The sequence below is a fragment of the Camellia sinensis genome, chromosome 12 (assembly GCF_055761805.1).
Source record: "Camellia sinensis isolate YWXY chromosome 12, ASM5576180v1, whole genome shotgun sequence".
NCBI lineage: Eukaryota > Viridiplantae > Streptophyta > Magnoliopsida > Ericales > Theaceae > Camellia > Camellia sinensis.
The window spans coordinates 99171666-99189478 of record NC_138972.1 but is presented as its reverse complement, the minus strand read 5'-3'; the positions used below and the strand labels follow the sequence as shown (position 1 = coordinate 99189478).

At 33.9% G+C, this 17813-nt stretch overlaps 1 protein-coding gene across 5 annotated transcripts; it reads left to right on the top strand.

The window, feature by feature from the left end:
• The first annotated feature begins 1601 nt into the window (after positions 1–1601).
• On the top strand, positions 1602–17500 carry LOC114286141 (casein kinase 1-like protein 10). Of its 5 annotated transcripts, none has more exons than XM_082899389.1 (12): positions 1602–2055; positions 2168–2208; positions 2985–3054; positions 3782–3930; positions 4016–4111; positions 4493–4563; positions 5020–5104; positions 5810–5962; positions 6320–6446; positions 10942–11015; positions 11093–11156; positions 17111–17500. In XM_082899389.1, the coding sequence occupies exons 1-12, from the start codon at positions 1980–1982 to the stop codon at positions 17116–17118; spliced, it is 1014 nt and encodes a 337-aa protein (XP_082755515.1). In that variant the 5' UTR covers positions 1602–1979; the 3' UTR covers positions 17119–17500. The 5 variants fall into 5 exon arrangements, with proteins under 5 accessions (XP_082755515.1, XP_082755512.1, XP_082755516.1 ...); XM_082899386.1 differs by lacking the exon at positions 17111–17500 and adding an exon at positions 13847–15366; XM_082899387.1 differs by lacking the exon at positions 17111–17500 and adding an exon at positions 13847–15366 and having other exon boundaries at positions 1657–2055; positions 2985–3055; positions 3786–3930.
• Positions 17501–17813: the final 313 nt, after the last annotated feature.

Sequence of the window (17813 nt, the reverse complement as noted above, 5' to 3'; positions counted from 1 at the left end):
ACAGATACATACACACACAAATACATATACACACACACAGATACATACACACACATATACATATACACACACGCACACACAGATACACACATAGACACAGATACACACACAGATACACACATACATTACGAGGGGCAGACACACACACACAATAGCTAATCCATGCGACGCCATTGCTGACCGATTAGATCTTCCTGAGCCGCCGGTTCGTGCGCTGCCCGCCGAGCCTCTGCGGTAGTCAGAGAATGATGCGCGAGCCGAAGTTGAGGGTAAGAGAGGCAACGGCGGAGCAGATCGAAGAGAAGCAGAGCGATTGGGCGTATTCGAAGCCGATCGTGATTCTGGATATGTTGTGGAACTTCGCATTCGTGATCGTTGCTTCGGAAGGAGATCGATTTTACTCTTTTTTGTTGTGTGGAAGGGTTTGGAGGGAACGAAATTTCAGAGAGAGAGAAGCGCGGGTGGGCTTGCAACAGAAGGGGGGAAGAGTTATAATGTGGGAGATGGCGAAGTGATGGTGAAGTGAGGGATCACATTGATGGCCCCAACAGTATATGGAAACAAAACAATAATGGATAAAATCGTCCACACAGTTACACTAAATATGAAAAATAGGATCAACAAGAAATAAACTTTCCCACTGATAGGACTTATCCGAACAAAAGAATAAAGTTGAGACTAATTGGTTTAGTAGTTTATGAAATGGGATTTATTGGTAAATTTCCCAAAAAGTAAAAAGAATGTTTAAAATTTTCAAAATATTAACTAAAAACAAAAAAATACGAAAATCAAAAAACTCAGTTTTCAAAAAATTTAATTCAAAAAACTCAAATCAAATGTTTTTTTGACTTTTTTTTTTAATAAATCTAAAAAAAATAAAGAAATGATATGATATAAATAAATCAATAAGTCAATAAAGTGATTTTTTTTTTTAATTGCCAAAATGCCCCTTAAGGCCCCGTTTGTTTTTAGAGGTAGAATGAAGGGGATTGATAGTGAGAGGATTAATAATGAGTAGATTGTTAGTGAGGGGATTGATAGTGAGGGGATTAAGTAAAATTGTGTTTGTTTTGATGATAGTTGTTAGTGTATGGATTGTTAAATTATTTTTATATAAAATAATAAAACAAATAAAAAAAATACAAAAATATTGAACATTAATATTTTTAAAAAAATGCCCAACATATAAAAAATTCTAAAAAAAATAAAATAATTTCAAAAAAAAATAAAAATAAAACACATAAAATAATGATTTTTACTTAACCAAAAATTCAAAAAATTGAACATTAATGTTAAAAAAAAAAAAACCCGACATGTTAAAATAAAAAATAAAAAATTTCTAGTCCGCCAGACTATTTTTCTAATACTAAGTCCGAGAGGCCAATCCGAATCCTCTTGGGAAGGCCTATCCTAATCCGGAGTTCCCTATTAATCCCATTTCCATCTCTAAAAGCAAACACATATTAGTGGTCCCACCTCACTGTCAATCCCAATCCCTCTCTAACACTCGAAACAAACGGGCCTAATATAACTATGTGAAATTTGTAGCAATTTTTAAAAAAAATATTTTTAAATAAAAAAAATTAAATCAATAAACACTTTTTTGTTTTTCCAAAACCTCTCGTCTTTATCAGTCTGATGTTAGCTTATTTCTCCGCCAGAATCTTCATTATTTTGATTTTGTTATCGCAACAATAGTTGGCGGAGGTTGGTGATGAAATGAGGTTCGCTGATGTTTCTGTAATTAGGGTTTCGTTCAAGAAGTCAGTTTTCATCGTGAACAGAAACTTCAGTACTCGTTTCTGGGGTCGAATTTGAAAATCTTTTGGATTGATTGTTTCGCAATTTATGTCGTCGTTGTTCTAATCTATTTAATTGAATGAATATTAATGTTAATTTTGGAGGTTAAAAACCAAGTAGAAATAGCTAATTGGGGTGGAGTTTGGTGAGAAAATGTTCATTTAAGAGGTTATTAGATCATGGATCATGCTATTGGTGGAAAGTTTAAGTTGGGGAGGAAAATTGGGAGTGGCTCTTTTGGAGAGCTCTATTTAGGTAATGCATATATTATTATAGTTTAATTACATCTTTGTGTTTCACAATAATTTTCTTCAGCATAATTATGTATGAAAAGTTTGTGTGTAATGTAGTTGTTTTGTTCATTCAGGTGTAAATGTACAAACTGGAGAGGAAGTAGCTATCAAGCTGGTATTCTGATATCTCTTGTTACTAAATAATGTAGTTTTTTTATTGCATTGGTTGTATTTAATTGTACTTGTAACAATTTATTGATGTTATCAATTTCTTTTGTAGTTTAACATTCTGCATTTTATCTCTGTCAAGTTGTGGATGATGATTGAATCCTTGAGGTTGTCTGTGAGAACTTGATAGAACCCAGAAACTTGTTTTACGCTTGTTTTCCCTTTTATATGATTCCATATTTTTACTTTGATTTGACAATCTTTTAAAAGAATGAAAATTATTTACATTATGTAATTGATTGCATTTTTACTTGGCAATTGCTTTTACGATCAATCAGAAAATTGATATTTTCCCTTCATTTTAGTCTATATTACTTTCTAAATTTGTCTCTATGATTTGATTTTGACTTAGATCTTTCTTTTCATTAGGTTGATTGCTTTATTTTTTCGTTAGTGATCCTTAAGTAACAAAATTATTATACAAAGCTAGAAAGCAGTAAATTATTTGTTCAAGTTCTTGATAGAGAATTAGCAATGACTCCTGTAGTTTTGAATGAGGTCCATCCATATATATATACACTGAAGCCTTAAATAACCGCCACCCACTTTGGAAAACATAAGATGATCCTTTGTTCACTATGTTCTGGATATAAAATGCTGGGTGCAAAACTAGATTTCATTTATCTAAGTCTTATTGCATATTTCTTTGTATTGTATTGAAGGTACTGTGTGGCCACTTCATATTGTAGTTTGTATCCTTAATTTCACAAATTGTATTTTCAGGAATCTGTCAAGACAAAGCACCCTCAACTTCATTACGAGTCGAAAATTTACATGATTCTCCAAGGAGGAAGTAACTCTCTCTCTCTCTCTCTCTCTCTCCACCATGTAGTACTCAGGGCTTTATGGTTAGGAAGTAGTTTGTTTTCAAGGGGCCATTTTGAATTCTCAGTAGTTTCTATATTTTTATAGGAAACAGTAATCAGATTAGCTAATAAACTGTAAAAATATAGGGAAATAGGAAATCTGCTGCTTTGATGGCTTGTAGTTTCCTTTTTTTCTTTTTTTAAATGTATAAATATCGTTGGAATCTAACACCACTAAGGCTCCGTTTGGCAACATGGGTTTGTAGCCAAAAAGCCAAAAAGGCACTGTAAGTATAACATCACCCTCTCTACTTTCTGCACATCTTTTCGTAAAAAGTCAACTAAAATAGTCAATACCCAAATGAGGCCTAAGTTTCAAAATATCACTATGTAGCATTAGAAGTTTTTATGTGATGTAGCCATATTTTTATTGTCAAACAATCAGTATACAACTGTAATTCTTGTTAATGTTCATGACGCTTGCCTGTTGGCGTAAACTGTGCTTTGTACTTAATAAATTTCTTCTCTTCTTGTTATGTCCTGAATGAAAACACTTTATTGCTGGATGGATCGTGGTTGTTTTGCACTTAACTTCAAGCTATGTTTTAGTTGATGCTTTTTTCACCCTCTAACTTTCTTTATATTTATACATTTTCACAATAATTTTTGTATCTTATTTTTCTTACCAAATATCTGATTTTTTTATTTATGTAGCTGGGATTCCTAACCTCAAATTGTTTGGACTTGAGGCTGAGTACAATGTCATGGTAATTGACCTTCTTGGACCAAGCATGGAAGACCTATTCAACTATTGCAACAGGAAGTTTACATTGAAAACAGCATTAATTCTTGCAGCTCAGTTAGCAAGTACATGTAGCTATTCTTGATGAACAATTTTTCCCTGAGCTGCCAAGTAACAATCTAATGGTTCCATTGTTATCTTTATAGATTAACAGAGTGGAATATGTCCATTCGAGAGGTTTCCTCCACCGTGATATAAAGCCTGACAACTTTTTAATGGGCCTAGGGCGCAAAGCTAATCAAGTAAATGTTTTATGCATATGTTGGCTGTTGCTGCGTGTAATACATTGCTTTCTAATTTACAATTTGTCTGTTTGTTCGAATTTGGAATTTTGTACGCTCCATGATTACAATGATTATTGAAGGTAAATTCTTTTTAAATAGATATTCTTTTTTCATAAGCAATTCTTGTTTCAATGGTTCTACGGAAGCTCTTTACATATATGTATACAACTTACAGTTGTGCATAGCATAACTATACACTATACATTCACTAAAGTATACACATTTATAATTTTGCATGTGCTATTGTTGATGGGAAAATAGTAACGTTGCAATTAGATGTTGAGAAACATTCCAATTTGTTTTTTCTTCTTCTATAACAGTCACAATTCTTTATCACAGGTGTACATCATTGACTTTGGCCTTGCAAAAATGTATAGGGATCTTCAGACTCATAAGCACATACCATACAGGTAACAGATCTATTATATTTGTCTCATAGTTGATGCTTTGTTGCCCTTCTCATCCTTGCAGAACTCATTTATGTAGTCTTGACATTTCTGGATTTTTATCATGCAAAAACCAGTTTGGGTAGCACTTGCAGATATGGAAATTTTTTTCTGCATGCAAATTAGGTTCTCCACCAGCGTATGGTTCTTTCATTTATGTAAAGATTATTATATAGAATAATGTGTTGCCTACTCCTCCAACACCTGCTACATTCAGAAAACTCATAATTTATCTGGGCCCATAAAAGGGATGTTTAGCATATGAATGCCTGAATTGAACTATTTAGCCCAACAAGATAGGCATTGGTTTAAAACTTGTCTAAATTAATTTACGTAGGAAGGAAAAAGTAGACTTTTCTACAACATTATTTCTATCTCGTTGCATTTCTTAATCTATTGCATATGGTTCTTTTGCACCAGTCTTCCGTGGCAGGGGCTGAAAGCAGGCACCAAAAAGCAGAAATATGACAAGATCAGTGAGAAGAAGATGTTAACTCCAGTAGAGGTATTACGTCCAACCGCCTCCATTGCTGCGTTCTTAGGATAAATGATGAGATTGATTCCCTATCAAAACTGATGCTCTTACCTAACGTGGCAGTTGCAGCCCAGCCTTCTGATTATGGATTTAGTATTATACTTCAAATTGTTCTCGACAAATATAATTTTCGTATTACATAATGCCTTAATGCTGTTAGTCTTGCTCTTTCCACAAATTAGTTACAATATAGCTGGATCCAGGTTATTTATCAAAAAAAAATATATAGCTGGATCCAGGTTCAACTAAGGCTTGGTTTGGCATGTCTTGAAAAAGACAAATAGTCAAAAAGTTACTTAAAAAGCTATAAAGTTATCACTATTTACAAAAAAAAAATACAAAAAAAATAAATTTACACAAAAAAATACAACTCAACTTTTTGCTAAAGTGATGGGTTGTCCGCGTGATTGGTCTGCTGTACTGGTCTAGAAATGATTGCCTCCTTCGCGGGCAACCATTTAGACTGTGCTGTTCGGCCCATGGGGGGCCATGGGTCACATTTTGATAATTTGAACCGTTCAATATGTAAAACTCGTTGAGTACTATATGCCTATAAAAAATCACGTTGATCGGATATCGCTAACTATATGATCAAATCAGTTTTGTATAAAAAAAGGATGGTATTATAGTTAACTGGTGAACAAAAACTAATCCGATCAATGTGATTTTTTACAGGTATATAATACTCGACGAGTTCTACATATTGAACAGTTCAGATTATCAAAATGGGACTTGTGGTGGGCCCCACGGGCTGAACAACACAGACCAAATGGTTGCCCACGAAGCAGGCAATCATGTCCTTATCTCCTACACTCTGCCCAAAAAAAGGTGCCGTATAGTCTATTACTCTTCTCCTATACACTTTTTTATACAATTTTTTATTATACATTTTTTCGTAAAAAGACAAAAAGTTAACCCAAACATTCATCTTTTTTTCCTCAACTTGTTAGTCCAAAAAGACAAAAAGTGCACTTATTTAGGACACCTCAAACAACCCCCAAGTCTAATTACCCTTCGGGGCTGATATTGGGTGCTATACTATGACCTGTCTTTGGGCCTTTTCTATGTTACCATGTATCACACCTAGATTCAGTGGTTGGGCATGACTCTAGTCATTGATCATGTTGCTCTACTTGTAATATTGTAAGAATAAGAGTTTATTTGAGATTCACTTGTGTTCTATAGGTGCTTTGTAAATCATATCCATCGGAGTTCATATCATATTTCCACTATTGCCGATCGTTACGATTTGAAGACAAACCAGATTATTCATATTTGAAGAGGCTTTTTCGGGACTTATTTATTCGAGAAGGTAAATGAATACTACAAATATTCCTTACAGGATATATAATTATATGCTCAAGTTTGTTATCGCCAGTGTTGTTAGTATCTTATGATTCATGATACGTATCTTATGATTCTATATGTATAGAGATAAATCAATCATGGTTGTTGAAATCGCGATCCGGATCGTAGGATCCTACGATCCTACGATCCTATTTTGCCAAAACGATCTAGATCGTTGTAGGATCGATGTTATAACAGGATCGCAAGTAGGATCACATGGGATCGTGTAGGGTCGTATAGGATCGTAGGTAGGATCGCAAGTAGGATCGTAGATTTTATGATTTTTTACCTTATTTTTAATATGTATCATTTTAATTTTTATTTTTATCTTTTTTTTTAATAGAAAATAGGATTTTACGATCCTCGATCCGATCCACCAGACCCTCTCACCGATCCTACTTAGGATCCCAATTTTAACAACCTTAAAATCAATATGTATTGTCAATACGTATTGTCAATACAAATGTTATGTTGAATGTATCTTATGATCATGATGTTATATATGATAATGCGTAACATAATGCAATACATATGATATATGAATACTTTATTTGACATTTAAAAAAATTTACTTTGTGACAATTTATATTATTAGAAAGGTTCATCAACACCTATGAAGCACGTGTATAGGTCAAAGTTTCTAAAGACGAATGCCTAACTTGAGGTGTTTTATTTCATCTATTGTGAGGCTAGGCGTCAGCCTAAAGGCATTGAGGCATAAGCATTATGAATTTTTAAATTTAGTAAATAAATTAAATATTTTAAAACAGTAAAAAAATATTATTAAAAATTAAATATAAGGTGTATATATTTTTCTCCTCAAGATGTTTAACATTTCACTACAAAGAAGAAAGCTTTCTTTCATTTAAAGTGAAATTGTCATTCTTAGTTTTAGTAATCAAGTTTCTCACTTGAGCCTTAACTATGTCTTTTTTCTTGATTAGTCATTTACTAACTTTTTTTTTATGGAATATAGTTGCAAAATAAGTTTTTGTTTATTATTTTTATTATTTATTTTTTTCCTATTTAATACTTAAACCGTCTACTAGACCAAGTGTAAAAAGAGCTAAGACAAGCTCTTCATAGGCCTACTCCTCATGTGCTTATGTGTACAAGGTGCACCTAAGGCACATGCCTTAAGATTGTGATGCGTAAGCTTTTGGAGAGCATAGCCTAAACATCGAAGCCTTCATGCGTTTTGTCTTAGCCTTGTTACACAATCTTGGGTAGAACTCATCTCAAAAGCTAGCTATTACGGTGAGCGTGCCTTCACACTTATATGCTTAATATTACTTTAGTATTCAGGCGATGTAGGACTTCACTTCATACCCTCCCTCACGCCCAATGTGCTTACTCGACAGCACCTACGGTGTGCAGGCCAGGGACCCTACCCATCCCTAAGTACTCCGGCTCTAATACCATGTTACAGGGTCTTGGATACCCTTACGCTTATATAATATTACTTTAGTACTCAGGTGATGTGAGCCTCCGCTTCACAAGCCTCACCTTAGTAAAGCCTTTTAAAACTTTACTATGGGTATAAGTATTGGTATGGTACAGGTTCATTGATACTATAAAATTTAAGAAAGTAGGGCATTGGTACGGTTTGGTATGCTCGTAAAAAAAGATATTTATTTTTAAATTGAAGTAATGTAAAAATTAGTTAAATAGTTTAGTTAGTTAAGATCCAACCTACAATTCACATTTAATGCTAAAAGTAAGGTATAAACCAAAATTAAATGTCATTATATTAAATAAAATCATGCTAAGCACACAACAACAACAACAACAACAACAACAACAACAACAACAACAACAAAAAGTCCTATGAAACTAGCTTTACCTCTGTATTATTCCGACTTAGATATGACTTGAATATATACTAGGTACATCTATACATGATGTCATAATGCTAGCATAATGTAATATATATTATATATGATTACTTAAATTTTATTTAACATTTAAAAAAAAAAAAAAAATTTATTGTGACAATTAATATTATTAGAAAGGTTGGTTATTTTTTTAGAAAAAAGAACATTGTTAAGATGAGAAGTTTATTTTTTTCTTTTGTTTTGTCTTACTGTTTTACACATTTCTACTTGTTTGATATTAAGTATCCTATGCTATATTTATACCAAGTTTTTTTTTTTTTTGTACCAAGTTTCATCAAACAAAGCTTAAAATTTCTACTATTGATAAACTATTTGGGAATGTAGAAGTTTTAAGTTAAAATCTAAAACATCAATGGTGATTTAGGACAATTTGGGAAACATCTTGTACAATTATTATGAACGAGAAAAAAAAAATGAGGGTAAATTTTGAGGATATATTAATATATTGTTGTGTAATATCTTTTGTTTTACTTTTTTTTTTTTTTTTCCTCCACTCAACATTTTATTGTATTAGGTATTGATGCATGTATGTCTTTAATTCTAGGAATAACAAATTCTATTAGATGAGGAACCTAGGAGGTACCACCCTCGTGCAAAGAATTAAGAGATACACGCAAAGACTAAGAAACTATGCACTGAAACCTATTCAAAGGTCTCTACAAAATCCGATTTTGAGTCAAAGATGGGTCATCCTTCCTTGAGAACCAACTATACAAAATAGACTAAGATTTACTATAATCTTGAACAAAATTTGTTGTATTCTTTCTTCCAAAACTATTTACTTGATCACCAATCTCTCTTTTGGGGCATTTAAGCCCCTCACTTTCCAACTAATGATTTTTAGATTCATTAAACACCACTAAAGCCCCTTGCCCTTTCCTACTTCCCCCACTTCCACTCACCTTATCTCTACCCATGTAATTTACGGACCCCTCCAATCATTTTAACTCCCTACCCAATCTATCTTTTGCACCCTCTTTTTGCGTTGCCCTTTGTTGCAAGCTAAATTCCTCTGTCTCTCATCAATAAGCTCAATTAATTGCGTCATCTCCTTTTCAAAACCTTCACAATATATCCCCATAAATCAGCTAAACCTCTTCATTCTTTTGAGGACACAGTCAGACACCAACTTATTGCCATCTGCACCTCCAGCCCTGCATACTCGCAAGAGGCAGGTGGCACCACTACTAGAGGACTGCAAGACACAGGTTGCCCAAAGTATACTCCACAAACTCCTCCAGTCTAGGATAAGACTTTACCCCTCTCCTCCTTGCATTATGAACCTACTACACCTAGTTGATAGGAAACATTACTAGAGACCCTGTCCCAAAATGGAATAATATCCAAAGACCCTCTTGAAAATTCCTATTTTCTTTCTATCTTGCGTAGGCCGGATGACTCTGGAAGAGATTTCTCCAGCCTCACCTACCAGCATGCTCTTTCCATCACCAAGAGGGAGACTTTGGGGCTGTTTGGTGCATTTTATTGAGGCTGCTTAATAGTTAGTTTATTTTTTTTAAAGATTATTTTAGAAATCTGCGCCAAAATGTTTGTTACATATTCTCCTTACAGCTTATGATGCAAAATAGCTTAAATAAGCTATAAAAGCTAATTATGAAGAAGTTGGGAGAGAGATGCTTGTAGCTTTTGCTTTTTAATTATTAACTTTTAACTTACAATAAGTTGCACCAAACAAGGCCTTTGCACAACAACGACCGTCTTCTTCAGCGATTATTCATGGATCAACTCGAAGGACTTGTCTCTTGCCTGGAGAATAGGAATGGCAACATGACAGGTTTGTAGTCCCCGTCCCTGTCTCCGTACCTGTCGGGGCAGGGGCCAGGTGAGGCGGGACGGGGAATTTTTGGTATAGTTTGTCACCTTCAAGAGAGGGGATGGTACTATTGAAGAATGGATGATATAGCATATGAGAGAACAAATATTGATGAGTAATAAGAGTAGGAAATATTAAAAATGAAAAATAGAGGGGTAAAAAATAAATATATATGAATGTTTTGGTGTTTGACTTTTATTATATTTAACAAATTAAATTATATATTGATATATATACATATAAAAGTTATTTATTATAATCGGGGCAGGGACATGGAAAATGGGGCGGGTGAAGCAAATACTATCACTTCCCCGTTTTCTTGGGAAAACCCATACAAACTGGGTGGGGGATACGGGGCGGAGGCAGGGCAATTCCATCCTTGGAGAATCCTCATCATATTTCTACGTTAACCACAGGTAGGAAATGTTCCAGGCATTATAAAACCATGATTTCTTAGAACCTTACTTCTATAATGTTAATGATTATACATTTATTTATTGTGTTGTTCTTGCAAGATATTTGTGTTATCTATGAAGATATTTATTTTCCTCTATCATATAATTTTTTTTTTTAATATGCTAAAAAATATACAATATTATGATAAGTGATTCAAAAAATAGAAAAACAATAAATGATTGTTATCCCAATTTGACAACCATGGTTATCCCCAATTCAATTTCTATGATTATTATTATATTAGTATCTTTATTTTGACTTTATTCCTGCTGCAGGTTATCAGTTTGACTATGTGTTCGATTGGACCATATTGAAGTATCCTCAGATTGGTGCTAGTTCGAGAGGACAGGTCAGTGCTTGTAGAATTCGTGTTTTGAATTTCTTTTCTCCCAAGAATGTCATTGAATTTTGTTCCACTATAATTAGAATCCGAGTGGGAGTGCAGTCCTAAATCCAGCACCATCTGCAGAAAGACCAGAAAAGACCTCAGGTATTCTCTCTAAACATAACTAGATTTGGGAATGAGGTGAGTATTGACTACTGATTTGGGAGTGTAGAACTTCAGGACATAGTGATTGCTAGGTCCCATTGATGGCTTGACCTATGGGGATTTAGTTTTCTGACTGTGGTCAAGTCTGAGGTTGATGGGTTGTGTCAGGGTTATATGCCCTATTGCAGACGAAGATTGCTAGTTTCAAGTGTTGATGGGTTGTGTCAAGGTTATATGCCCTATTGCCGACGAAGATTGCTAGTTTCAAGTGGAAGCGCATTTTTTAAGAGCACTTAAATTTTTTGGTGACTTCATTTTTACAAGAGTGCTACTATTAGCACTCTATTAATTATTTTGGACCCCCCATTTATAAATTCTAAAGGAGTGTTGCTATTAGCACCCCATAACTTATTTTAGACTCCCAAATTTTTAGCCTTTTTTATTACAATAATAACTTCAAATAAAATTACTACAAAGGACATTATTAATTTTGGAACACCCCGTCTCACAATTAAATCTACACACCCACTACATCATGAATTAGGATTTATGAAAGCACTCACCTTCGTCACAACCCATCCATCTTTCCCAAATCTCACCTTCAAAACCTACTCACCTTCAAAACCTTGAAAACCCTTTGGCGTTAATATTCCAGCAGTAGCAGTGGCAACCATTTGATTTACCTTCATTTCTCCGGCAACGACAATGAGTGGAAGTTTGTCTGGCAATCACAACTCCATAAGATGAAAGGAGTACAATAATAAAAACTTAGAGGAGGTTCATAGTTTTGATGTTGTTCTTAACTCAGAGGAGATAGGGCCTTGTAAGGGTAGGTTTCTTGAAAAAAATGGTAAAAATAATAAAATATGTTTGTCATTTTTTCATGATTGAACTCCTGAACATATGACCGAAATTCGGGAACACAGGCCCAAGCATTGTTTATTTGTTCTGGTACCGGTAACCGAACATTTATTTTTTGTTCGGAAACAAGTAACCGGACATTATTCATAGGTTCGGACCTGTTTTACTGAGAAACTAAACCAATTATTATAATTGTTTTCCTGCAAGAGAAGAAATTATTATGAGAAAACTAAAAAATTATATGTATATATATATATATAGAGAGAGAGAGAGAGAGAGAAGAGAGAGAGAGATAGCATACCAACTGTGATATGGTGGATGGGGCAGCAGGGATAGTAATCACATTGCCTCATCTTCTTCTTCTTCGTGGGCTTTGTTAGGGTTTTTGTTACGAGTGAGATTTTTTTGGGGTGTGGGAGGTGTGCATTCAATTGAATAGGTGAAATGTTTTCATAAGGATAATTTTGGTATTATTTGTGGGAAGAAAAGAAATTATACGGGTTTTAAAATTTAAAAGTGAGGGTTCAAAATAATTCATGGGGTGCTAATAGCACAACTCTTCTAAAACCCTTAAAATTTCTTTTCTCCCCCCAAATAATACTAAAATTATTCTTGTGAAAATATTTTACCCATTCAATTGAATGTACATCCCTACACCCCAACAAGCCTCTCTCTCAAAAATCTTAACAAAACTCACGAAGGTGATTACTATTTCATCTCCACATATTTGTTCATGACCTGAAAAAATAAATGTTTGGTTATCTGTTTCTGAGCAAATAAACGATATTTGGGCCTATGTTCCCGAATTTCGGTCATATATTTGGAAGTTCAGTTTCGAAAGTTTTATTTAGTGTGTTTGCTTTCAATTTTCTGAATTTAGTTTTCTAAAACTTGTGTATTTTGTTTTTCATATTTTTTTGATTTTAGTGAATATTTTTTAAATTTTAAGCAATTTTTTTTACTTATTTAGATGCACCTTACTCAGATGTATCTAAATAGTAAAATATTTGTGAAAAAATATTTTGAAAAATTAATGAATACACAAAAATACGAAAAATATATTGAATTTTCGTTTTTTTATTTTTATGTTTTTTGGTATTTAGCATATTTTTTTATTTTTTTTTTACAAATATTATATTTTTTAAGCATATTTATGTTAGGTGTGTCTAAAAATTAAAAAAAAATTTCTTAATATATTAAAAAAATTCATTAAAAATATTAAAATATGGAAAATAAAAAAGTAGAGTTTTTTGAAAACTAAAACCAAACAAGCTTATTATTTTTGCCATTTTTTTTAAAATGAAATTTACCCTTATAAGGACAATCTCATTTGAGCTAAAAACACCATTAAAGTTATGAACCTCCTCTGAGCTTTTATTGTTATACTCCTCTCGTCTCATGGAGTTGTGGCTGCCGGAGAAATTTCCGCTCATTGTCATTGCTGGAGATGTGTAGGTAATCAAATGGTTGCCACCATTACCATCGGAATATTATCGCCAAAGGATTTTTAAGGTTTTGAGAGTGGGTAGGTTTTGAAGGCGGGATTTGGGGAAGATGGATGGGTGGTAATGGAGGTGGGTGCTCTCATAAGCCCTAACTCATGATGTAGTGGGTGTGTGGGTTTAATTGTGAGACGGGATGTTCCAAAATTATTGATGTTATTTTTAGTAATTTCATTTGAGGTTATTATTGTATTAAAAAAAAGAGCTAAAAAATGAGGGTTTCAAAATAATTGATGGGGTGCTAATAGTAGCATTCTCTTACAAAGTTGTCTCTGCTTCTAATGAATCCATCATGCTTGACTTGTATGTTTTATCTATTTTATCCAGTGGGGCAAGATATTAGAGAAAAATTCTCAGGTGCTGTCGATCTATTTTCCAGAAGACATCCTTCAGGATCTGGTCAGCATGGTGACCGTTCCAGGCACAGAACTTCAGAGGATGTAACTTCATCCAAGGATGTGGCATTGTTTATTTTTTCAAGATAAATTTTTTAGTTTGTTTTTATGACTTAATTGTATCCTCCAATATATGTCATGTGACTGCTTATCTTTTCCCTTCAAAGAATCACACATGTTTCCCTTCTTGCACAGCAGCCCTGGTTTAGGTGATACATGAGAACGAGTACCTGGGTGTGAGTAGGCAAGGTTGCCACACTTAATAGACGAGGGTGAGTAAAGAAGCTAGTAGTATGATGTGCTTAGAACTTGGAAAATATGAATAATAACAAGCAATAGTAACCTTGGTTGGGCTATCTATTTCACTTAAAAAGTTTTCTGTTAGGTTTTTAAGTCTAGTTTATCTTGAGCTTAAGCCAAATCTGATTTGCCAAGGGAAAGATTGAAGAAGGAATGACAGATCGGATCACGGGATAAAGAGAAAGAGAAACTTGCCATATTGGTATGAGCATTAAACCAGTCAATGCAAGTAAAGAAATCACGTCAAACCAAGAAAATAACAAGTGATAGTAGATACTATCATTAGAAGGAGAATTAACATTATTTGCTTACAAGAAACTAAAATGGGTAGGAAAAAATTTAGGGATACTTAAAAACAGTGTGTTTTTATTGACACTGATCTTAATGGCAATGTAGGGAAATGCAGTGGGTGATATGAAAGAGTATAGTAGGAGAGTCTCACTGCATAACATAGGTTTGGATAATTCTATGCGCATACCGCAAAAAATTTCAGTACACACACCCTTTATGTCGTTCGGATATAAATTTTCGAACAAAAGTCAAATGTTTAGACAAAAACTTCCACACACACAAAAAAAATAGTTGTTACACATTCCGTTCAACTGTTTATATCCAAACAACTATTTATTTTTGTTCAAAAGTTTATGTTTGAACATTTGACTTTTGTTCGCAATCCAAACGATACAACTGGCTGTACTGAGATTTTATGGGTTGTGTGAATAGGATTTCCTCACAGGCTAATGATATTAGATGTATCATGTATGTATTTGGAGATGAAAGAAGGGTAAGGACGTAGGGATCCCCAAATTAGATGGTGGAATTTAAAAGACAAATTTTAAACACTCTTTAAGAGCATAATGATTAAGGAAGGGAAATGAACATTGAATGCAAACAAACTACATGAGGTGTGAGATGGATCAGTTGTACTAAAAAGCAGTAAAAGAGATTCTTAGTGAATCAAAGGGAAGTGGGCTACCATCTAAAGAATCTTGGTGGTGGAATGAAGAGCTTCAAAAGTGATAAATAAATAAAACAGTTGTGACAGAGCTTTGGAATAATGAAAATTTTGAAAAATATGAAGTAGCTAAAACTGAAACTAAGAAATCATTTAGGGAGGCTAAATTGATATTTATAAACTTGCCAAAGATAAGAGAGAGAAAAGGAAAGAGACCTAAGGGTAAGGAAGATGAATGAGTGATAGTTAAGGAAGATACGATCAAGGAATGGTGGAGTTATTTTGAAAAGCTATTTAAATAAAGCCTTTTGAAAGAAACATAGACTTTAGAACTTGTTAATTTTAATAGTAATATTAATTATAGATTCCTTCCTGAGGTAAAGGAGGCTATGAGGAAGATTAAAGTAAGAAAAGCTATAGAACCAGATGGAATTGTCATTGAAGTTTGGGAGTGTTTGGGTGATGATGGAACATTTTGGTTGACCAATTTGTTTAATAAGATCTTGAATTCTAAGAAAATGGTTGATGAATGGATAAAAACACATTAGTTCCAACTGATAAGAACAAATGTGATATTCAAAGTTGCATCAATTTTGTGGTATTAAATTTATGAGTCATATAATGAAATTCTGGGAGGGAGCTATTGAGTGGAGATTAAGACATGAGACAATATCTTCAAAAATCAATTTGGTTTTATGCTTGAGAGATGTACCGTGGAAGCTATTTTCTACCTAATTTGAGACTAGTAGGGGGGCAGAAATAAGTAAATTTCTAAAAATGATAAAGTTCCTACCAAAGACCAACACCCAATCTTTACATTTTTTGTATTAGTTATGGATGAACTTTCTAGAAACACTCAAAGGGGATATTCCTTGATGAGAGAGTTTAGTTTACGAAACAAGAGGAGTAAATTTTAAGCTAGAATTGTGGAGAGATACTTCAGATTTTAAAAGGTTTAAGTATAAGACTAAGAATATGCAGTGTAATTTTAGCAAAAGTAGAAATAGATAGGGATGAAACTAGAGTATAACTTGATGAGCATGAAATACATGAGTGATCATTTTTTATATTTTGGGTCAATTATTCATAAAGACAGAGGTTGAGGAGGCCGTGGCCCATAGAATTAGAGTGGAATGCATGAAATGGAATGCTTCAGAATTGTTGTGTGTTCGTATGATTACTATTAAGTTGAAGGTAAAATTTTATGAGATTGCTTTAAGGCTTGCTATGATGTGTAGTATTAAATACTGGGCTACCAAAAAAAATGGTCCATACAGTGAGTGTAGCTTAAATGAGAATACTGAGATGGATAAGAGGTGTTACAAGAAAAGAAAAATTACGAAATGAATTCCGTTAAGAAGTTAGAAGTGATACTAATTGAAACATAAGATGAGGAAAAGCAGTTTGAGATGATATGGTCGATAAGAAAGGATGACTATTTTAAAACTTAGTTAATACGATAGTGAATGGAACCAATTGGAGGGAAATGAATCTATATAGTAGGCCCTAAATAATTGGGATAAATGACTTCTGATTTTTGAAAGAATTGCAGGGTCAATCTGACTGCCATCCCATTGGCTTTTCTTAATCGTTTTAGATCGGATTTTAAGCATAGCTACCAAGTGTAACTTAAATGACAACAGTCCAAAGCTAAATCCTGTCTTGGAAGTTACTACCAAGTTCCCCGAACTTCAGTTTTTATTATGTGTTTCTATATTAAAAATAGTTTGTTCTTTCTTCTTACTGGCTATAGCGCTGGTAGGTATTCATTTAAGTACTAGATTCGTTTACCAAATTTTGGAAATCGAAATTACCCTGGTTTTTTTTAATAGTATGATCAGGAAAACATTTGTTTACAGATTAAACCTTACCATAGCCCCTATATATGCTGATGATTAAAATTTTGATGTTCCGTTCTTACTAATAATTTTGCGTTTACAGGAACCTGATTCAGAAAAAGGCCTAACTTCTCGGAATGGCAGCTCATCAAAACAAGCTATCTCCACCTGCAGAACAACCTCCTCTGGGGAACCCATTGAAGTGCAGTCAAGGCGGTTAACCTCAAGTGGTGGGCTTGGGTGCTTGTCTACTACTCAAAGAATCCAACCTGGGGTGGAGCCGAAATCATTATCTTTTTCTCATACTTCAATCATGAAGGGTACCCATGATGACCCTCTTCGCAGTTTCGAGCTTCTCTCCTTGAGGAAGTAGTAGAAGGGGGTTGGATTTGTCATCAAATTGAGAAAAACCATTCTATTTGTTGAATCTTTAGCATTATCTCACTCAGTGTATATACAACACAATTAAATGTCACTTTTTCGTTTTAAACAACATTTCAGTGTTTCTGCCAACCTAAGGAGATTGGGATGTATGGTCAAGTTGGTAGGGTCATGGTCCAGCCAGTTGTGGCCCTCGTGGGTTTGACACTAAACTAAAACCAACCTGGACCGGACCACAATCCTACCAACTTACCATCTAACTTGAGCCTTAATAATCAAGCTGCATCAAAAAACAAATGAAACAGCCTATATTTTAGGGATGCATCATGACAAAACTGGCTTAAAAATGTGAAGGTCAGTTAGTTTCCATCCCAGAGGGTACGTACAAAAAATTTAGTAATCAAATGCAACTATACTGCTACAAG

What these genes read in the sequence shown, in the direction of transcription:
- LOC114286141 (XM_082899386.1), top strand. Translation starts at nt 1,980, where the DNA reads ATGGATCATGCTATTGGTGGAAAGTTTAAGTTGGGGAGGAAAATTGGG. An exon ending in GGACTTATTTATTCGAGAAG is followed by an intron (nt 6,447 to 10,941) that starts GTAAATGAATAC and finishes TTCCTGCTGCAG; the next exon opens with GTTATCAGTTTGACTATGTG. An exon ending in GTGCTAGTTCGAGAGGACAG is followed by an intron (nt 11,016 to 11,092) that starts GTCAGTGCTTGT and finishes CACTATAATTAG; the next exon opens with AATCCGAGTGGGAGTGCAGT.